The following is a 22,677-nucleotide window of genomic DNA, read 5'->3' as shown; positions in this document are numbered from 1 at the left end:
ATTTAACCTACCTGCAACTGCTTAGAATTAGGTCAGTTTAAACATCCTGCCAAATGGCAAATGATACACACAGTTCTGACAAAGGGACTGTTATATTTTCTTGTATCTGACCTATTTATTTTGGACAGAAAGGACTCATGAATCAAAAATAGTCAGACTTTACAATGATGAGAGAAAAAAGAAAGGGCCTATATAAATCAAATTAGGATGTCTTCATTAGGGTGGCACATTAAAATACAGCTATAAAGAAGGCATTTTAATGCATGAAACAAACACTAGTGTCACTTGGTTTTATTTTATAAATTCTGAATGAACAATAACCGCCATTTTGGGCATTGCTTAAGTACTCTGTGTCATAGCTCAGGAGCTAAGGAGGCAATGAACACCTGAAGTTTGATGTGTCATATACTTTAAATAGGCAGGTTGTATACCGTGCACTAAGAACATTTTTAGCTCTGCCCAGTACCAGCTCTATACACCACAAGGCGCCCTATCCTTTCCTAACTTGTTCAATGGAGTGCCAGTCATTTTTACATCATCATCACCACCATGTGAAAAACAAATACATCAGAAACTGTCCATGTTTTAAACACAGAAATGGGACTAGAGCTGCTTTGATATGTACGACTGTCACATGGAGTGCCGTCCAACTTTTTAAGCGGTAAAAGGAGAAGGCTGGCTGTTGGGGAGAAGAACATAAACACAAGTTTCTATTGAAGACCATTAAGCCAGAGCACATCATAGACCGCCATCAATGATTGGTCCAAACAGCTATGATAGTCTGCCTCAGTTGACGTTTGTAATGGCCACATGGTTGATTAACATAATTAATGAGTGTGCTCTGAGCACAGACAGCAAGTGCTCTTTGAGACCAAACAGTTGTTAGCAAAACCAAATTTTCTGGAAGGGGAAAACTTTGGAAGACGCTAACCAGAACTCTTAATATTCCCTTATGTTCCTCTTAATTAACCAGAACTTTGAATTTGCTGTCTATCATAAGCGTCTCACACGCCATCTTCTCCTGCTCATCCTGACGCTTTGATGATGTCTATTATGTGATATGTTCAAACCTGAGATACCATTATGTTATGGCGTTTCCTTACAACACCAGTAAAACTGAGATATTTCTTTCTTTACATACATTTCCTTGTTTATCAGCGTGACATGATATCGTTGGAGCCACTAGTATCTATTAACATTTAAAAATTGATCGCTGTATATATTCACAAAGCCTGGCTATGCTAACAATGGTTAAGAAGTATAGATGGAGTTTTACAGTAAACTTAATTGACTTTCTCCCCTTGAGTATCCTCTGTCTGTGACTGAAATAAGAGCACACAATGCACCACTTTCTGTCTTTCTTTTGGCTCATCAAGCCAGTGATTTAAAGTATGCTGTCTATGCTATGAGAGGGCCCAGGTTTAAATATTTAAGGAAAGATTAAGACAAACCTGCAAAACATAAAATCACCTAAGCTGAAAGTGTACACGTGTTTTCACATACATGCTCCTGTTGCTCAAAAGGGAACGAGCATTTTCTAACAAATATTCATTTCAATTTAAGAAACTTGTATATTCTGAGGCCTCAAAATAAACTGTGGGCTTCATGTAATGTCTAACAGGCTGCTGCAGCTCGGCAGACTGATTTCTCTATGCTGTGGTGCAAAAGTGAATACAAGATGAGTGCAACAATAAAAGAGAAATCTTGGGTGAACACGTGTAGAGGAAAATCTAAATAAGTGGGGTTCCCAACACCCATGTATCCAAAGCACATCTTCATTATAAAGGGATCCATAAATAAGACATAATAATAAACAAAACACAACAGAAATGCAACAGAAAAGGCAACACTGCTGGTTATCAGTCTCCTTGCTCTTTTTCCCCTTCTCTATCCCATTTTCCTCTTTTTGCAGCTGGTGCTTGTGATTGGACAGGAGACAGTACTCTCTCCTTATGTCTCCCACTCGACCAGCCTACCTTTGACTCTACCTACTTCCTTCTCTCTTCCTCTGTCGCTCTCTAACTCTAGAACTCAGCAAACTCCTTGGCACATTTCTCTGTGAAGGAGACACGGATCTCCTCCTCCTCATAGTCGTCGAAGTTGCTGGTGTCGCCTGGTCCTTTGAACTTGGGGACAAAGGGAGCTTCCACCTAAGAGCAGTCACAAACACCAGTTGAGACACAAACATAACAGAAGAGTGATAACACATCTATATGGAAAACACAAGCAGTACACACACATACCTTTTTCTGGTAGATGGCAATCCAGTCAGTGGTTGCAAACCATTTGTGTCCCTTGATGTCGTTGACCCCGTTCTTGAGGTTTCCATAACGTTTTGTGAGATCCACCTGGTCATGATACCAAAACATTTTCCTCACTTTTAGATTACACTCAATATAGAACATAAAAGAGAACAGTGGTGGAACTGTGATATTTGGGTTCACCTGTAGCAGATTCCTTAGGAGATCCTTCAGGTCTGAACTGAAGTGAGATGGGAAACGCACCTGAGAAGAAAGCATAAAGAGCAGGGAATCAGCTTTAAGATCTGGTCAAGCAACCGAGAAAAGGAATTCAAAGATAAAAACCAATGCTGATAACAGGAATGGATGCACGGATGGATGGATATAACACAGGAATAACCAAAAGGCTCTGGGGACAATCCTGTAACAGACAGGAGGGTTATTTTCCAGGTAAAACCCTCTTGCACAGTCAAACTGATTTGTTTCACAGTCCTGACAGCACTAACAACAGTCTGATTGGAATAAATCTGATAAAAAGCCACATTCACAAATAAAGAAAAAAAACTGACAACTACAGAAAAATAAACTTCATCAGCAGAGAATTCTCAAGCAATTGATGTGATGGCACAAATGGCGATCTGTGGAAAGTGCAGTAAAAAAGTAATGTCTGTCTATCACTTAAAATGTGACAAAAATAAAAAAGTAAAGTGCTGATTATCAGGAGCTTCTACCACCAGACAAATGTACACTACAATTACCATAAGAAATATCAGTGATCACCCACAATTCAAAGCTGCCAGTCACTTGTATTGATGAATTTCTCTTTAGTCTCTCATTAGTCTACACATTGAAACTATACTGAAATACTTAAAAACAATGCAGGCGAGATAAGCTTGGCACTGCAGCAACTGTGAGGACCAGTTATTCAGACAGACACTGCATGCAGCACAGAGCAGTAATCTGAGTCAAACTCACCTTCCCTGATACAATCTTTTCATAGATTTGAATGGGCTGGTCAGCAAAGAAAGGTGGGTACCCTGCTGCCATCTCATAGACGAGTACGCCCAGCGCCCACCAGTCTACTGCCTTGTTATATCCCTGGTGAATGAAGGAGGACAGGGGTGGGAAAGAATGAGACAGTGTTAAGAAGTGGGTAAACAAGATAAGATTAAAATAAACAAAGACTTGTTTACTGCTCTGGACATTCTGTATTTAGTTTTATTAAGCTTACATTCATAATATATGTTTTATTATATACAAGCTACGTGTTTTTCACAAATCACAGCCAGTAATACATAAGCCCAAAAATAACATGACACGGAAGATTAAAACCATAGGATTAATATATAATGACATATATCAATATGCAGGGTGGCTAGCTGAAATAAACTGTTTTGTGAACTTTTGTTCACTGCCATCTCATATAATATGCAAGTAGTTAATAACTTGGTTATTAAATCACTAAATGGTTTCAGGCCACAATTTAAGGCATATATAGCTAAGATAGTCTCTGTCTCTGTTTACTTGTTTTGAAGAATATCTGTGCCCTAGGACGGCAGCTCTAGATGTTCCTTAAACTCTGAGTCCCAAGTGAGCAACATCAGCATCCCTAAAACCATGTCTTTCAGCTGGTAAGCCTACAGTCACTTGAATCAGTAATTCTGAAATAACAGCAACCATTCTGGCAACTAAAAATTAACATAGATCCCACAACATTTGTGCAACACTGACTCCACTTTTTGTTTACATGAGGAATGTCTCATTGTGATAGGGGGAGACAGTGGTGGCTAACCTTGCTGAGAATAATCTCTGGGGCCAGATACTCTGGGGTGCCGCACAGTGTCCAGGTCCGGCCCTTTACACGTTTGGCAAAGCCAAAGTCTGTCACCTAGGAAAAGAAAACAACGAGCAATGAGAAAGTTAAAAAAAAAAAAAAAAAAAAAAACACAGAGCATTGGGTTGGGTCAAACCACGTTTAAGGAAGGCATAACAGGCAGAGAGAGAAAGAATTGCAAACTGATCTGAGAATTGAAATTCTCACCAGTTGCTAGTTCACTATTTACCACTAGAGGGCAGTACAATCCATGCTATAAGACAGCAGCAATATGTCAGTAAGAACATAACTGTAAACACCACAGCCACAGGTGCACTGTCTTTGTGACATCATAGAGCCAGGGAGGATACGAAAACCTTTATATTGTGTAAAAACAAGTTATCATCAGACACAGTCTAACCTACTCTTTTTATCACCTAACATGTTAATGCTAGATGAACTCTACCGTAAACTAGATTAGATTAAATAAACTTTATTGGTCCACAAGGGAAATTCCTTGGTCACAGTAGCTCAGTTACATACAGACACTCTTGAAAACTATTAAATAATAAAAATGAAAATAGAATAGAAAAATACAAGCAGAAAAATATGAATATGTACAATATACACACAGATAGAACCTCCCAATATCTCCATAATAAGAATGACAAAAACACTTTAAAGTATGTAGTATAAATGTGTGTGTGTGATTTACACATCACTCTTACACTCTCTAAAGTATTACTGGGCCTTGTAAAATGCTGGGGAAGGTAATGCTAGACTTTGTTATAATGTAACAACAAGCATTAGTTCGGTAGCTAATGTGGCTAATGTTAGCTACAACACACCGGACTGTCATTACTTGTCCAATAATTAGTTGATTAATTGATTAGTTAATTGACTGAAAATTAGTCAGGAACTATTCTGATAATCTTTTATTGTTTATATCCATTCTCAAACAAAAATGTCAAAGCTTTAATGGATCCAGATTCTCAGATGAGATGATTTGCTGTTTTTCGTTATCTGACATTAATGCAAACAAAATGTCTTTGGTTTTTAGACAGAGAGCAGAGCTACACCTGACTAGGACCACTGTTTGCTTTTGTGAAGATTGTTAGTAATTGATTTATGTGTTAATAGGGACAGGCAGATTGTGAAGGGTTACCTGCCACATGCTTTTGGATTGTTTAAACCTTTACAAATTGTCCCTTACCTTGGGCTCTATGAAAAGGTGCATGTTTTACATGGTTCTCTGATCACTTTTACAATAAATAACTAAACAATGAATCAAGAAAAAAAGTGGAAAATTTGCTAATGATGCTAATCAACATTCTTTGCAGATCTCATGTATATGAAATTCAGCTGCAACAGCGTTGCAGTTTGCTACAGTCCCCACCTTTCATTTGCTGCAGCAAACTCAGGTTTCAGACAAAGTGATCCATGGGCACAATGTAGCAAAGAGAATTCAGGGGAAAATGGCTGTAGGCTGACACTGACTCGTTTTGTTTAACATCACTTCTGAACGCCCACTATGTATATGTATTGTAATTGCTAATTCAGGCCTTGTCTGTGCCCTGAAACAGCCTATGTATGCATGCATTAATTCTTATATACACAACTAAATACTGTAATGGCATATTAATGTTTTGAATAAGTCGTTTATTAGCTTTTAAAAAGGATATTTACCTGTATGTAGCCCTCTTGGTCTATGAGCAGGTTTTCAGGTTTCAGGTCTCTGTAGATCAGGTCCAAAGCATGCAGGTACTCAAAGGTCAGAACAATCTGAGCAGCGTAGAACCGAGCATGAGGCTCGCTGCACACACACATAGACACACAGAACAGTTTATTGAAGTGTGCAATCCAGAAGAGAACAGATGAACGAAGCAAATAAAATACAGTAGAGCTAAAACAGACCTGAAAAGAACAGAGCTGAATAGAGTAGAGTAGAATACAATACAGTAGAATCGATAGGGAATTTGAATGATGAGTGAATGAGTAGAAAGATCCACAATTTTCTTCTGTATGTACCTACAGTATAAAGTGTTTCTGTGTTCTGAACTATTAGCTGCATATAGGCACTAACCTAAATCTGCCAATTCTCCGTAGATGGGAGAACATCTCTCCACCCGGTACATATTCCATCACCATGTAGAGGTTAGTGTTGTCCTGGAGAAGACAGACAACCCGTTAGTCTCACTCACATACACACACCAATGACTGTACACAGTCAATGACAGACACACACTGGTGTGGCAATGCATTCCTGGTGCACACACATGCACATGAATGGGCAAGTGGTCCATATGGAATCGTGTCCTGTGTTTCAATATAAATGAATCCACTGACTCTTAATAACTTAAGTTATAAGTTATATAAGGTTATAATAAACTTTTTCATCAGGGCTATAACTTAACTGTGTTTATTGTACACTGACCTGCAAACACAACTTACTGTGCTGGACAACACACATGGACAGGAATATTCTGTTAATAGGTTTATTTGAGGCTTCAGGGATATTTAGCCTTAGGACAACCAAGGTTGATCTAAACAGCTTAACCTGAATAAGGCCTTAATTGGAGTACAGTGATCAGCTGGGTCACTGACTCTGCACAGGTACAAACAGGAGCTGACAAAGGAGGAATGTGAAAATATTATGTTGAATAAGAGGTTTATGTGCTGCTGCTAATTCTGCATATCACAGACCAAGTTATCGAGTCATGGCAACTGGATTTTTAGTTTACTAAAAGTGGACTAAAAGTCCAGTTTCCATGACTCAACCTCTAAATAACTTCATCTGGACAACTGAGAACCTTCACAATCATAGACCAAGCTCACCTCACTCTGTATCACTCTGCTAATGCTAATACACCTAATAGTGTCAATGATCAATGATGAGCAAAATGTTAACAATACTAAACAGATGGCAGTCAACTTTTATAAGAACATTGACCGGCCATATGTTGCTATATATCAAAGGGCCTTGATGCTGATTACAAGTTGTTCAGTGGTGTGTATACACAGGTATACACAGGTATATTGGGCAGGGAGACTGGACACACACCTAACAAATGCAGATGTGCTTCAGCACATAACTTGCAGTTGTTACTGTACCAAGCCTGTGGAGAGGCACTGCCTGCAGGACAAACTCAGGAAACAAATGCCTGACTTTCTGACATACCATATCCCAGAGCTCAAACAACTACAAATATAAAATGAACCAGGAAAAACTGTCTGACAACAGTAACACCAAAGAAGAAGGAAGTAGGTGCATCTCTGGAAGGAAATGATGAGACATTACATTAAATTAAATTTATACCACAGCACCATGGGGAGAGTTTAATCGGTGCTGGAGGAAGTACTTTATGTTAAAAGTACTACAATATAATAATACTTCTTTACAAGTAAGAAGAGATATTGTACTGCTTGTATTGCTTTGTTTTTAAATGTGCTGAAGGTGTCAAAAGTGGGAGTAGGCTACTCATAATTCATATGCATGCATCTTGTGACTGTTAAAATATTATATATTTGTCTACAATACTCTATTATGATTACTGGAACAATAATGTGTAAGCAGCTTTTCACTGTTTTAGTTGGTTAGCTTGGAGCTAATTAATAATATTTGGCCATGTGATCTTTAGCTCATCATTTCTTTTATATTTAAAATGTTAGTCTGTAAAGAAAATAGTAGATGAAACTGTCAAATAAATATAGTGGAAGAAAAGTATAAGATTGTGACCACATATTCTACATATTGTGGATAATTTAATTTAAATAATCTCAAATTTAATAACTGCTGTAACAATTGAATTTCCCCTTGGGGATTAATAAAGTACTTCTTCTTCTAAACTTAAGTTAATATATTATACACCAGTGCTGTGCTTCCCCACAGCCCCATAGAGCGTTTTTATGCCTTTTAGCTCATTGTTTTGTTTTTACAGCCAGCAGCACTATTGTTAAATGATTAAAATGAAAAAAAAAAAAAAAACAAACTAGATAAATTATGATGAAAGTGATGCAGTTCAATGACATGTCTGTTTTGACAGTGACTGTAATGTTACTGCTTTAAAATTAACATTACTACCTTGTTAGAAGTTTACCAAAATGAGTGTTACCAGCAGCACAGTTTACTTTACGGCTCAAATGAATTACAGCACATACAGTTGAAACCATGATATAACATCGTGATGGACGGTTCATGAGCAGCACCATGAGCCGGCAGCTGTTTGTGCCATTTGTTTTACTGAATTACAGCAGAGCAGAATGTATTTCACTTTCACATTAGGCAGGTGCTTAACTGCTCACTTACAATGAGACAACTGGGTGGGGAGGGGAAAAGGGTTTATTTTTTCAATGGACTGCCTTCTCAAACATGTAATGCTGATTTAATATGAAGAAGGGGGTTGATGGATAGGTGAAGGAAAATGCAGCCAGTCACACATCATTAACACACACAATCTGAAATTCTGCATACCTTGAATGAGTACTCTAATCGCACCAGAAAAGGAAAGCTGACAGCCTGAAGAATCCTCTTCTCATTCAGAGTATGCTCTATCTGCTTGAGTTTAACCACCTGAAAGGCAGGGAGAGAGAGAAATGGAAAAAACTGATAATTAAAATCATGTAACAAAAAGAAACATTTTTATCAGGGCAGCATAATGTCTGATCCTTTTAACACACACGTTGACATATTTTATCACTTGACCTGACATCTTTAGTTGAAGACATAAAACTTTGCTTTCTGTTTCCATCCAAACACACATATAGTAGTAAATGCTGGTGAAAAACACATATTGGGACACAGTGCTAAGATACAGAGCTACTGTACATAGATAGCAATTACACATTTATAGGTTTGAGTATATCATTTAAATACAGTGGGTACGGAAAGTATTCAGACCCCTTTAAATTTTTCACTCTTTGTGTCATTGCAGCCATTTGCCAAAATCAAAAAAGTTCATTTTATTTCTCATTAATGTACACTCAGCAACCCATCTTGACAGAAAAAAAACAGAAATGTAGAAATTTTTGCAAATTTATTAAAAAAGAAAAACTGAAATATCACATGGTCATAAGTATTCAGACCCTGTGCTCAGTATTGAGTAGAAGCACCCTTTTGAGCTAGTACAGCCATGAGTCTTCTTGGGAATGATGCAACAAGTTTTTCACACCTGGATTTGGGGATCCTCTGCCATTCTTCCTTGCAGATCCTCTCCAGTTCTGTCAGGTTGGATGGTGAATGTTGGTGGACAGCCATTTTCAGGTCTCTCCAGAGATGCTCAATTGGGTTTAGGTCAGGGCTCTGGCTGGGCCAGTCAAGAACGGTCACAGAGTTGTTCCGAAGCCACTCCTTTGTTATTTTAGCTGTGTGCTTAGGTTCATTGTCCTGTTGAAAGGTGAACCTTCGGCCCAGTCTGAGGTCCTGAGCACTCTGGAAGAGGTTTTCTTCCAGGATATCTCTGTACTTGGCCGCATTCATCTTTCCTTCAATTGCAACCAGTCGTCCTGTCCCTGCAGCTGAAAAACACCCCCACAACATGATGCTCCCACCACCATGTTTCACTGTAGGGATTGTATTGGGCAGGTGATGAGCAGTGCCTGGTTTTCTCCACACATACCGCTTAGAATTAACGCCAAAAAGTTCAATCTTGGTCTCATCAGACCAGAGAATCTTATTTCTCATAGTCTGGGAGTCCTTCATGTGTTTTTTGGCAAACTCTATTCAGGTTTTCATATGTCTTGCACTGAGGAGAGGCTTCCGTCGGGCCACTCTGCCATAAAGCCCCGACTGGTGGAGGGCTGCAGTGATAGTTGACTTTGTGGAACTTTCTCCCATCTCCCTACTGCATCTCTGGAGCTCAGCCACAGTGATCTTTGGGTTCTTCTTTACCTCTCTCACCAAGGCTCTTCTCCCACGATTGCTCAGTTTGGCTGGACGGCCAGGTCTAGGAAGAGTTCTGGTCGTCCCAAACTTTTTCCATTTGAGGATTATGGAGGCCACTGTGCTCTTAGGAACCTTGAGTGCTGCAGAAATTCTTTTGTAACCTTGGCCAGATCTGTGCCTTGCCACAATTCTGTCTCTGAGCTCCTTGGGCAGTTCCTTCGACCTCATGATTCTCATTTGCTCTGACATGCACTGTGAGCTGTAAGGTCTTATATAGACAGGTGTGTGCCTTTCCTAATCAAGTCCAATCAGTTGAATTAAACACAGCTGGACTCCAATGAAGGAGCAGAACCATCTCAAGGAGGATCAGAAGAAATGGACAGCATGTGAGTTAAATATGAGTGTCACTGCAAAGGGTCTGAATACTTATGACCATGTGATATTTCAGTTTTTCTTTTTTAATAAATTTGCAAAAATTTCTACATTTGTTTTTTTCTGTCAAGATGGGGTGCTGAGTGTACATTAATGAGAAATAAAATGAACTTTTTTGATTTTGGCAAATGGCTGCAATGACACAAAGAGTGAAAAATTTAAAGGGGTCTGAATACTTTCCGTACCCACTGTATGTCCAAACTACAAAAATCAACTAAGAAACCTGCATGGCAATGGTATTAATAAAACACTCTTGTTCAAATGTGATCTAAAAATGGGTATTTTAGAAAATGACAGTGTTTGACAATGGGTTGGGGACCAGATTTCCAAACAATTGCTGGTTTAAGTTAATCAAATAAAATCAAATGCTGTATTAGGAGTAGTAGTTATTTCAGATGTTTTATATAATCAATGCCAAGTCTATGATATCATATAGATATAATAATGCAAATATGTTTTACTTTTTACTTCTTAATGCTTCCCACCAACAAGGCACTTTGTGGAGGTTTTTCTAATTTTATTCCAGCAGCAGCTTAAAGAAGCTCTAAAATCTGGCAAACTGCTTCCTGCAGCACACAGAATGAATATACTGGGAGGAGGAGATACAGTACACACTCTGAGCAGGTGCCATTAAAAATGGCCAGTCATACCAGTCTCTCTCATCCAGCAGACGACAAGAGCCCGTCTTTTAAGAGAAAAACCAACGCTCTCCAGGAGGTGCCGTCTCAGTGTGGCACCAGTGCGGTCACCAGCAAAGATACAGTACATAGACAGTCATCATGCTTCATAATCACACTGACTCCCACAGGGTAGTGTAGTGTCTAGTGAATCTAAGCTGCATGTCTTTGGACTGTGCTGCCAATCACTGAACTGGGGGGTTTATAGCAATATTGGATTCACAGGGAAAATGTCCCGAGGAGCCTTGATTGAACAGATATTATATTCCCTGGATTAGTCAATTAGCCCAAAACAGACATTTTGTTTATCTGTAAAGATTTTTCTCTAATATGTGTTGAGAAGAGATTGGAGCAGGCAATTTATTCTAAATTGAGTACCAAAGTTACTCTACTTGTGATGTGATCTGCTTAAAGATAATCTTAGCTCTGCCACTTTGGCCAATCCCTGTTTCAGCGCAAGCAGGTTCAAAAGGGGAAAAGGTGTGGATCTGTAGATGTATCTCTGTCTTTGCAACAGCATACATAATGAGCTTCAGGCCATTTCTTTTTAATTTCCATAAATGTCTTGGGCCTTCTGAACACAATTTTCACATCAGTGACATTTTCATGTGTTTATGACCATCTTGTAAGAACAATAACTGTGACTGTCCTTAGATGACAGACACACTTAAACACTCTCCATCCCACACACTGACCCTCCTTACCCGTGACCCAGACTGACCTTTTGCTTGTTGAGGATCTTCATGGCATAATGTTGTCCTGTTTCTCTGTGCCTCACCAGCATAACACGGCCAAATGAGCCTGTGCCCAGGGTTTTCAACCTCTCAAACTGCTCCAGGCAAGCAGTGTTCTGAACAAACACAACAAAAAAGGGTTAGTTGATTCTTTAGTAAAAATGGGGTCGGTGGGGCTGGTGCTGAAGGAAGTACATATTTCATTTTAAAAAGTTCCCTGTGTTGATATCTAAAATATATAAACATTTATGTTTTTGCACATTATGTCAACAATGTGTCAGCTCAGCACATGTAAGTCATGTACGAGACATAACATATACTGTTAATGTATAATGTTAAAAACTTGCCTTGCCTAATGAGAACATGTTTATATATAATACAGTACATGTGTATTATACATGCACAATACAGGGTACAGAATATTGATATACTGTAGATCTTTTATATTTTAAGTAACTTATCCCTCCTAACTGAAATCATCTAGAAAGCAAAAAAAGCTGTCAGTTACTTGCCAATTCATTTTTAACTAACCTGATTAGACTGAAATAAACATTTGCCAGTGATCAAAAACAAGTGTTGCACATATTTTTAACTCATTCAATGTTTGGATGGAAACTTCGTCTTTGCCATTATCTATATGAGCCTGTAATATCCCATATCCCCTTTACTACAACAAAAGTTTGTGAAACAATAAGCCAATACGATCTATGTATACACTGTGCATAGTTTACTGGCTACTTGCTTTATATTGTCACCCAAATATATTAAAATTATGCAAAGAAATTGCTGTTGTTTACCTATAATAGTAGGTGACGGACAAGTAAACATACTAATTTAAAATAAATACCAAAAAAATGAAATATGGATAAATCACATTTTTAAATTAAAGACAACATTTTACACAAACTGACAAATTATTAAGATAAAAGTATAAAATGTATAGGTTTTTATACAGTAAATGTCACATTCATGTCATGTTATATGAACACACATTCACGGACTCACTAACCTGTGCAGGATTCTCCCACTTTTTGAGGAAGTCCTCTTTGGCTTTAGCAAGGAACTCCTTGACTGTAAGACAAATGCACCAGTGTTTACAGACGAATCACTATAGTAGTGTGTGTGTGTGTGTGTGTGCACATAAAGAGTGAAACCACAAAATAAACTGTAGGTGCCCTTTTATGTTCTATTATAAAAATCACTTGTTTAAAATGTGTGACTTCCATTTTTATAATTTCTGGACTTAGAGAGAGACACAGCACAAAGAATGTAAACATTTAGAATAAGACAAGAAAGATACAGGGAGGTGCCAAGCTGGTTTCAGACACAGGTGCTTTCATGCTATGCGCCTTCTGCCACTAGCACTGACCCAGTTATATTACTTTAGATTAAACCTTGTAGCCTCCACCTTAAAATTAACTGCTCTCAACTACCACAGACGTTTGTGAGGCTTTATTTAGTGCATTTCTAAGACCACTGGAGACTTCTAGTTGAAGGAGCCTCAATATCACTAACTGTGCTGATACTTTGCATACTGCATTCAGAGTAATCTTAAAGGGGCGCTCCACACGTTTTACACATAAATGTCTGTTTACCTTTTAACAGAATACTACTAACCCTGTGAATCCAGTTGTATAACCTTCTCTGCGGTTATGGACAAAACCTTCTACAGGCTGAGAAAATAACCCTGATAATGGCATCTGGGTTATGACAGGTCTAGCTTAAGGTTTGACACACAAAAACCTATTGTGAAGAATTTTAAAAATAAGGGCATTTAACAGACAATGACGTTCTACAGAATGGTGCTACTCAGCTGTATCATTTAATTATGGTAGGATCTGATGTAGTATCTGGTACTTTTAAAACCTGGCTCTTTTAAGTGGAACATGTATAAAAAATAATTAATTTGAATACAGGTTTGAAACACAAAGTTTTAAATTTGTAATATCCTTCAAAAGCTCAAGGATTCAAACTGAAAAAAAGTGAACTAATACTAAATCCAGAGATTTGAAAATCATATTGCCACACCTGCAGACCTTTATTGGTCCACTAAACAAAATAGTGCCCACAAAGATCATGTTCAGCTCACCCACACACATTTTCAGTTAGCATCTCCTTCCAAAAAAATGAAGTAACAGGCCTAGTGTTTGGGAAAAATGTGACACACACACTGTTGTGATCTTGCCAATAATTCAGTATAGTGGTGATGCCAAGATCACTGCAGCTTACAATTGTTATTGGCAGTTTTGCAGATCGTACAGTGAGTTAGCTGTGCAAATAGCTATTCATCCTACCTTAGCATCCATTGAAATCAAATGAAAAAAGTCGAAAACTGAACGGTAGTCCAGGGTCTTATTTGAAGAGAGACTATATTATGCGCTAATATATGATGTATGTGTACATCATGAATTTAAATGCATGCAGTTTGGGTGGGAGCTTGCATTGCACAAGCTAATTCGTTTGGAGCAATGACTTGTCATGAGCGACGAGTGGATCTTAATCAACCGGAAAGCAGGAACAGGCCTCTAATAAACGGTGTGTGGTGTGTTATGTAAGCTAACATAGCCTGCTGGATCACATCGCCTCTGATAGTTCATGGGGCTGTAACAGAGCAGGTGCTACTCAGGAGAGATGTGCTCCGGCCACGATACCCACCGCTTTCCATCTCGCTGCCCTTCCTGGCCGTGGGCGCGTTGCCCATGATGACAACTCGTCAACGGGCGATCCGTGGCTTTTTGGCCGCCCTGCAGCCCTCTGTAGCCGGTCTAAGCTCGATTCGGTCTGAACGGGATTTCTTAAATCCAGCAGCACCAAACGTAAACTCCGAGGTCTTGATCTTTATAATACCCTGACAGCTGCGGTGCCAAGGCGAGGCGGGATAGTGCAGCTTACTCCACGGTCATCAACACCGGCGACGGATGTCGAGCTTCAATCCACGGGGAGCTATCGTTGTTGTATCTCTGCCGCTGGGGCTTCGCAGGACCGTCAGGCCGAGCTCGGCGCCGCTGGCCTGAACACGGAGGATCTTCTCCTGTCCCTTCTTGCAGCCCCCGCGAGTGAGGCCCCCCGGCTCCCCACCTCTCCCCCTGCCCAAAAAAAACAGCTATACCGAGGGTGCGGATGCAATATGCTTAACCGAAAACCTTCCACGTTTCGTTAGCGAACACCGCTTTTAAAAATTAAACATCGGCGGGGTCCGACATCGACGGGAAACCGTCCAAATCAACATTGGCCCCCCGTAGCCTCGGAGACGAGCGAGATGACGGAACTAGAGCCGAGCGAATGACCCGCCCACTCGTCAGAACCGGGAAGACTGACAGCTAGAACCAGGCCACCGATTGGCCACCTTTCTTCAGCGGTGCCCCGGTGAACGCGCTGATTGGCCCTTTCTGCTCCATCAACAACAGCAGCGTCCGGCCGCCCTACAAAAAATAAGCAAGGCGAACGTCACCGATTATTTTCCTCCCAACGACGTACGCGTTCCGCCCACTTTCTCCAGCTTCTCTCCTCCATTGGCTTGGCGTGGCCGAACCGTGGGAATCTCGGTGAATGCGAGCACGTCCATTGGCTCTAAGCAGCGGTTGACAGCAGTGCCCCCCTCCCAAAATAAAGTCCCTCCCCAGCGCTCCGTCGCCCCCATCCCCTCACCGCCGCCAAGCGACTGATACACGTTTGGCCGAGTGACGTCAGCCGCGAGCTATTTTTAGAAATGTTGGTCAGAATTTAGCGCACGCGCGGCGCGGCCTGGCTGGCAGGCCTTAAACAGACCACAGCCCGCCGTGCATGGAGAGGAGTGTGTTTGGTGGGAAATGAATCACTCGCAGGAAATAAAAGACGATCTTTTAAGAATGGCGTTGGATAAAAACAGCAGATCCACATACTGTTTCAGAATCATTACCAACAGGTCAGTCCAGTAGACGCCCAGGGGCCCTTTGTTGTCAGGGGCCTCAAACGATGCAATTTCACATAGATTTGCATCTGAATATCTAATTTCAATAATAATTTGAAATGTTGGTAAATAAAGACACCAATTTGAAACAGACCCCAGTTCTACTATCACTCTATATAAATAGGAGATCCCTACAGCTACTGCAGGGTCAGACAAGATACTAACATATTTACACTTCCTTCTACCAGTCTGTTCTGAAAATCATTATAGAAGCTTTGAGGTATTTCCAGTATGACCTGGCCTCTGTGTCACTTCTGTTAACTGTCACTTCTCTGGCATGTGGTTCTCAAAGAGTCTCAGGCAGCAACTAACATGCTTTGACTGTCAAAACAAGATGTCAATCCCAATCTCCAAAAGCTCAGAATGACTGAATCAACAAATGTATTTTGAATTTGCTGCCAACTGGCTAACATGCAGTTGTATGATGGAAGGTGATACTGAATTATCTGATTTTGGCTCCAGCGTTTTTATCTCCAGGTATAATCACCGAGCTTTGCTGGACAGTGCAGACATGTGAGAAGCAGAGGTAACAGATGGATGGATGGAGGAGTTGGTCCTTTTCAACTAGAGATAAAATGGGTGAGAGCAGGCAGCCCCCCCTCCCTTTTGTGCTGCAGTTGCCTGGCAACATGAGGTTAGAGTGAAAATGGTGGAGCGATGGTGCTGCATTTTATGAATGAAACTGGAAAAAAGAAGGAGCCAGAGGGAGGGGAAGGAGCGGGCCGACGCGCATGCACGGACACATACACGCGTGTGGAGTATCGCTGCTGTTGCTGTGTTTCCCTCCTCTGTAGTCAAGGTTGGAAAGCATCTGTGTAAAGCATGGTGAGCATCAAAAAGAAGCACAAGGTCCACAGAACAAACTTTATTAACCTCATAACTAATACAAATATTGAGGCAGAGAATATATAGTAAGTACAAAACGAAATCGTGTCTTCTCTTCTTGAAGACCAAAAAAAGCGCTGGAAAACATTTACATTAAGCCTAAATTATCAAAACAGCTCGACTGCGACAGGACATCTTTCATCTCCTAGGGGTTTTGTACATAATAACAGGCAGACATCTTGTGTAGTACTTTAGAGATCTTAATCTGAACTGGTGCTCATTCAAAGATCTGAGTTATCTGGTTCAATCAATGGTGCAGCTGATGTTAAGTAAAGCTGCTTCTTGCTTCTTTTGAATATGGCCCATATTCGAAACCCAAGATTTGTTGCCACAGGAATTCCAGGTGCTACAAATTTACATCAGATGACACAAACCTTCACAACCTACTGCTTAAATAATAGCTGTAAGTGCTAAACCTACTGTGACAAAGAATACTGCCCATAGCTTGGATCTGTGCTCAGGAGGACAAAATGAGCAGTATCAATACCAAAATTCAAAATTTCTCTGGCTCAGTTTTACATCATATGAGACAGAGGTACAGGAAAATAAGGCAGTGGTGGTTGTGCAGATCTGTGTGTTGAAATACTACCCACAGAGAAGAACAGTTGACAGATCCTCCAGGTTCATCCCATTTGTGCATTGTGTATAAAAAGAGTGTCCCTGCCGCCATGTCTGTGTTTCCTGTTAATGTCCACACATTACGTAGTTACATCTAGGGCCTCCTTGTCGAGATGACTGCTTGTGATGTGGATGAGTGTACAGATAAGAAAGGCTTGTCCATTATGTTAATGTAATGCTTCTTACATGCAGTCCATAGAGTTGTCTGGCATCAGTCCAAGAGGTGGCATCTTCCCTGGTATACATGACGGAGGGAGCATGCCGCTGATGTTCGGAGACGGGTCAACGTTCTCACTGTTCTCAATCTTGTCTGCCATGCCCTCCCAGTTGATATGGAAACGGGTGACACGGGGATTGGAGGCTAAAATATTCCTCTGGAGCTGAGACCATGAAAGCAACAGGTGAAATGGCAAAATTAGTGTACAATAAATCATATATTCCCCACCATTATCACTTGACCCTCCCTGCCTGGTGCACCTGATCAGTACAAAGCAAATTCTGATATGTAGCAATTGTCAATCAGATTTAAAAAACAAAACAAAAAAAACCCAAATATACTCTTTGATAAGAAAATACAGTTTAATCAAGGCCAATTTGTGTACAACACAAACTAAACCCACTGTAACCACCAGAAACATAATACCAAAAAAATCACAGCAAAGACAAAGCTATAGCAAGACAACAGCACATCTGAGGAAGAAATACTACATCTTATTCTGTCATTTCATGTAATAAAAAACACAAACTCGAATTATTTTTATGGCTTGCAAAGGCAAGAACAAATCAACTGGACTATTAAAACCTACGTAAGGCCACGTCTCACTCGGACAATCTCCTGCTGTGGCTACATGTGTTAAAATGACAACTCTGGGCTGTTTCTCTGATTCTTATCATATTGTGTGTGTGTGTGTGTATGTGTGTGCGTTTTTCACTGTCAGCAGGACAAAAAGACAAAACTGTCTGTCCTATATAGGCTATAGCTTTCTTTAAAAATTCACTAAATGCACCAGAGGAAATATAGATATGAAACCTAAAAACACAAAGGGTAAGGGTAAGTCTCATGACCGTCTCTTAAGAGTCAGTGTGGGTTGACATCTGATCAAACTGTCTGCAACAAGTTGCTGTGTCAATTTGCCTGAGAACTGTAAATATTTTAGTGGATGACTAACTATCTGATCACATAACAGAAAAAAATAGAACAATAAGGCACCACTGCTATCCACATAACAGTGTAAAAATTGTTTAATCGTGACATTCACTCTTCTCCGCTTCTACCATTTTCATCTCCGCAACTGCTCATCATGTACCATTGCAAACAGCTACATCCCTAAATCCAACTAATCAATAAATACATTTGTTACCAACTATTTCAATGAAATAGTTGGTCTATTAATTGTTGTAGCCCTAAATAATACACCAATTTGATTTTGCTGATACTAGTAGTAAAATGATGAAATGCACCTAAATGGTGTCTGAACCACTTCATCTTAGAGAATAGAGAAAACTATAAAAATACACAAACAAAGCAATAACTACAACAATAGGTTACAGTTTAGTTTCTCTTATGCTATTGGTGTCTGTAATGTCCATTTCAAAGCACCAGATGGCAGTAGAAAAGTGTAAATTCTAATAGAGCCTTTTCACAAGCATGGCCCATGTACCGACTATTTGTCTATGCCACCTGCATCCTTGGCAAAGCAGCTAACTTTTTCAAATGTCATAAATCTTAAACATAGAGATTTGTTTTGTTATTCAAGTCATTAAATACAGATTGGGTAGTTTCCCTACACTTGCACTGTAATCTGTATGTGTGTGTGTGTATTACCTGTGTGTAGTCTGGTTTGAGAGGTGGGTTTTCCCGTAGTTCAGGGTCAGTGTATTCATTATTGACATAGTAACCAATGCGGATGAACTCCTGCCCACGGTAAGTGCAGGTTATAAGGACTACAGTCACTCCTACAGCATCACTTTCTGGGATCAGCCCTGTGTTGGGAGCATCAGCCTGAGGGACAGCCAAGAATCCAAACAGCAAGAAATCAGATCGACGGTAATTACTGCAGCACCAAGAAAAATGAAAATGCAAGACTAGGACAGTAAATACATGTCTTCTGTAACAAAAATCTAACATAACTATATATTTACCTGAAACACAAACATGTGTCGGCCAGCAGGTACTGGGCCAACAAGAACAGAGTCCAGAACCTGGTCATACTCCTCACTCTCTGCCGAACCCACATAGATGATTTTCCACTCCAGATCTAACAGCACACACAGGACAATAGTAAGACAATGCACAAATGCTTAGGTCTGTTTTGAAAGGGATACAAGTTATACATGAGTGCCGTCGGCAACAGCTTTATCTTGAAGACAGAAAAGGAAGGTTTTTTAGAAATAACTGAAAACTGAAAATGGCCACACTGACTCACATCACTCAGATTTGTTTTGACTCCCCACAAGAGGAAAACATCTAATATGACTAAATGTTCTGTTCACCAAATTTACAAAAAGCATGCTTTAATTTCATCATGGTTCTATAATAGTATGAGGGATGTGCTGATCCTACTGTGCAGATCACATATGATAAATTCAAAAAAGAGATCATAAAAATGTACCCACAGACAAATATCATTAGTAAAAATAACAAATCAGAATCAGGTTTATTGCAACGGATAAGTCTGTTGTCTTAAAACAACACAAATCTGTCTCAGAAAAGTTTAGATTATGTTTTCATCTCAAAAATGTCCTACATCTAATTATGTTCCTCTAACACATAACAGAACATTAATCGTAGCTACTTTATGTTTTTCGTGTGCACATGCTGGCTCCTGTTGTCTTCCTCTACGTTTCGCGGTAACTCGTCGGGCTTGTCTGTTGCTACAGTAACACAAAGTAGGATCAACCAATTAGATTAGCGGGAAAAGCCCGGAAGAACGCGTCCGAACCAATCACTGCAGACAGAGGGCGGGGCGCGGAGCACAAACGCGCCAGCGCCAATTTTCAACAACTTTGAAAATGAAATATCACTAACCGGTCGTAACAGATAACATTTGTATATCACCGAACAAAACGGCTCCTCCATCATTTACATAAGCGAAGCCTTTCTAAATGACCTTGAAAGCAGAATGCGACAGAAGGTAGCTAGTATTCAAAGGCTAACATAACATAACAGTAAGTTAAATGGCGCTACACGTTTGCAGAAAACAATACCAACCTTCCGGTAAATCCTCCATGCATTCAAACGTTATTTCAAACTGAAACGGATTTCCAAAGGGGCTCGGGTTATCCAGTACAGCAACATTCAGCACCTGTACCTTGGCCATAGCGTTGTCTTCTGAGGCACCGCGACCTGGAAAACCAGCTAACTAACCAGCCTTACTCTTAGATGAACTAAGCCTAATTAGCCACTCGACTGTCCCTCAACGCTGTCTATCTTCCAGGGTGCAGTTCAGTTAAAGTTCGAGTCTTTTACTCTCTAAGACCACAGACATGACCCGGCGACAGCTGGTCAAAGGGCGGAAGTACGTCACTTCGTCTTCTTCGTTGTTTTTATTTCTGCCAGAAACATGCACCATTGAGGTGCACTGCTCCTCATTGTCCAATTGCTAAAAAAAACATTTAAAAGTTTAAAATAACGGCATCGGATAAAAAGCTATCTTGTTTCTTGCTGTTTTCATATGGTCCTGGTCCAGCGCTGATTAATGAGAAAACCTTATTAGTCCAGTTTGTGTTTGGATTGCTTTATTATGTTAAAAACAACTATCTTGGTTTTGTTATAAGGTGAGGTATTGCTTGCTAACTTGTGTGGCGCTAATGAGGAGATAATACATGAGAGGCACAAGCTGGGATCTCTTACCCCAAGGTCTCTTGTATGGAGTAATAGTTATGTTGTGTTATGTTTTCATTTTTATAACATATTCCACATTTCCAGGGACACACATTTTCCATCACAGTTAAAACAGTCACAGTGCAACCCTTGGTGTTCCAACAATAACCTTTATCAAGCAGTTTGGTCCAAATTCCATTTATTGTATTATCTTTTACTGAGTTCTGGTTGTAATAACAAATGTCTTCTCATTTTTGTATTTGTCCCTGTCTCTGATGTTCCTTGGAGAAGCTGTATGAGATGGGACTGACCAAAAACAACAAACAGATAACTGTGAAAGTTCTTGGTCCTGGTAATATTTCACTTTTCTTTTGCTAAACTTTCTACTTGCTGTAAGGGCTATAATTATCATCAGTGGTGGAACGTAACCAATATAAGTACACATGCTACATTTACTCAAGTGCTGTATGTTATAAATTTGAGGTACTTGTACTTTACTGAAATATTTGCATTTTATTCAACTTTACCTTTAACTCAACTACATTCCAGAGGCAAATATTGTACTTTTTACTCTACTACACCTGTGTGACAGCTGCAGTAACTTTTCAAATGACAATTTTCACAGCCTTCCTGTAGCATACAGTGAAAATTTTAAACATACGTCTTGTAAAACATGATGCACTGCTGCAGATTAAGTTATTTGCTGTTCATAAAGTACTTAAAACTGGTCAAATCTTCAACAATTATAGCAGAAAAAGTCAACATACAAATGAATGCAGCAGTAATATTAATCCAAAACATAATATGTATAGTATTTAAATGGACAGTTTCCTCCATAATTAACACTTTCACTTTTGATAATGTAAGTATATTTTTCCAACTTTACTAGTTTTACTAGATTTCTACTTGTAGTATAGTACTACTAGTCGGATATTACTACATCTACTTAAGTAAAGAATCTAAAGACTTCTCCCACCCCTGATTATCTTTACAGTATATGAACTGTTTCTGTTTCCATTCATCAACCTACCAGTTCAGGTTAAATACTTAAACTTCCACTTTAACATAAGTTTTTATCAAACTAGAAGACCAGTGTTTATCATTTTCTCTAAAAGTGAATCTAAAAGTGCCTTTCACACATATTATTTATTTTGGCTGCCTTATACACTTTTACTGATCTTTATTTTTTAAAGGAAAAAAAACTTTAATTAAAAGTTGCACATCTGCCACAGCTATAAGTCCAGTACATCTTCTAATGTAAACATCTCAATTTGTCTCCAGTTCCTGAAATGTTCCATGCTAACATAATGATTTTATTTTAATCAACTGTTTACCGTGTTCATTATTTTAGTTTAGCATGTTAGCATGCTACCATTCACTAATTAGCACTAATGACTACGTACAGCTTTTTAGTGTTGCATCTTTTTGGTGTTAAACAGGATAAGTGAAAACTGGTAACACTTAGGGAAAGGACAGTTCAGCACAGTTAGTACAACTCATTGTGATGGTAGCAGGCTGCCATGCTAGTACACTAGCATGACTAAAAAACATGGATTTTATGTGTGAGACAGATGTTCAGACAAGAGACTATTTTAATACACAGCACGTATCATCACGACTTTTTC

The 22,677-nt window shown here is 39.5% G+C and overlaps 2 protein-coding genes across 2 annotated transcripts; both read right to left on the bottom strand.

The window, feature by feature from the left end:
- Window positions 1-85: 85 nt before the first annotated feature.
- On the bottom strand, window positions 86-15,045 carry prkacab (protein kinase, cAMP-dependent, catalytic, alpha, genome duplicate b). The gene is made up of 11 exons (XM_026303328.1): window positions 14,433-15,045; window positions 12,787-12,848; window positions 11,765-11,893; window positions 8,525-8,623; window positions 6,137-6,219; window positions 5,740-5,866; window positions 4,033-4,128; window positions 3,216-3,338; window positions 2,445-2,504; window positions 2,244-2,348; window positions 86-2,150 (listed from the first exon to the last, which is right to left on the bottom strand). The coding sequence occupies exons 1-11, from the start codon at window positions 14,476-14,478 to the stop codon at window positions 2,025-2,027; spliced, it is 1,056 nt and encodes a 351-aa protein (XP_026159113.1). The 5' UTR covers window positions 14,479-15,045; the 3' UTR covers window positions 86-2,024.
- A 1,533-nt stretch (window positions 15,046-16,578) lies between these two features.
- Window positions 16,579-20,742, bottom strand: LOC113128282 (histone chaperone asf1b-B-like). Its single transcript, XM_026303498.1, has 4 exons — window positions 20,441-20,742; window positions 19,372-19,487; window positions 19,055-19,231; window positions 16,579-17,609 (listed from the first exon to the last, which is right to left on the bottom strand). The coding sequence occupies exons 1-4, from the start codon at window positions 20,547-20,549 to the stop codon at window positions 17,412-17,414; spliced, it is 600 nt and encodes a 199-aa protein (XP_026159283.1). The 5' UTR covers window positions 20,550-20,742; the 3' UTR covers window positions 16,579-17,411.
- Between the last annotated feature and the right edge of the window lie 1,935 nt (window positions 20,743-22,677).

Source organism: Mastacembelus armatus, chromosome 1, assembly GCF_900324485.2.
Source record: "Mastacembelus armatus chromosome 1, fMasArm1.2, whole genome shotgun sequence".
Classification (NCBI taxonomy): Eukaryota; Metazoa; Chordata; class Actinopteri; order Synbranchiformes; family Mastacembelidae; genus Mastacembelus; species Mastacembelus armatus.
This window is presented reverse-complemented; position numbering and strand designations above follow the sequence as displayed.

Excerpts from the sequence above, each read along its gene's own strand:
- LOC113128282 (XM_026303498.1), bottom strand. The coding sequence starts at position 20,549 with ATGGCCAAGGTACAGGTGCTGAATGTTGCTGTACTGGATAACCCGAGC. Across the intron at positions 19,488-20,440 it reads CATGGAGGATTTACCGGAAG|ATCTGGAGTGGAAAATCATC; the intron begins GTTGGTATTGTT and ends GTGTGCTGTTAG. Across the intron at positions 19,232-19,371 it reads GACACATGTTTGTGTTTCAG|GCTGATGCTCCCAACACAGG; the intron begins GTAAATATATAG and ends GCTGTCCCTCAG.
- prkacab (XM_026303328.1), bottom strand. The coding sequence starts at position 14,478 with ATGGGCAACGCGCCCACGGCCAGGAAGGGCAGCGAGATGGAAAGCG. Across the intron at positions 8,624-11,764 it reads AGATCCTCAACAAGCAAAAG|GTGGTTAAACTCAAGCAGAT; the intron begins GTCAGTCTGGGT and ends CCTGCCTTTCAG. Across the intron at positions 4,129-5,739 it reads ACCAAGAGGGCTACATACAG|GTGACAGACTTTGGCTTTGC; the intron begins GTAAATATCCTT and ends TTCTTTTCCTAG.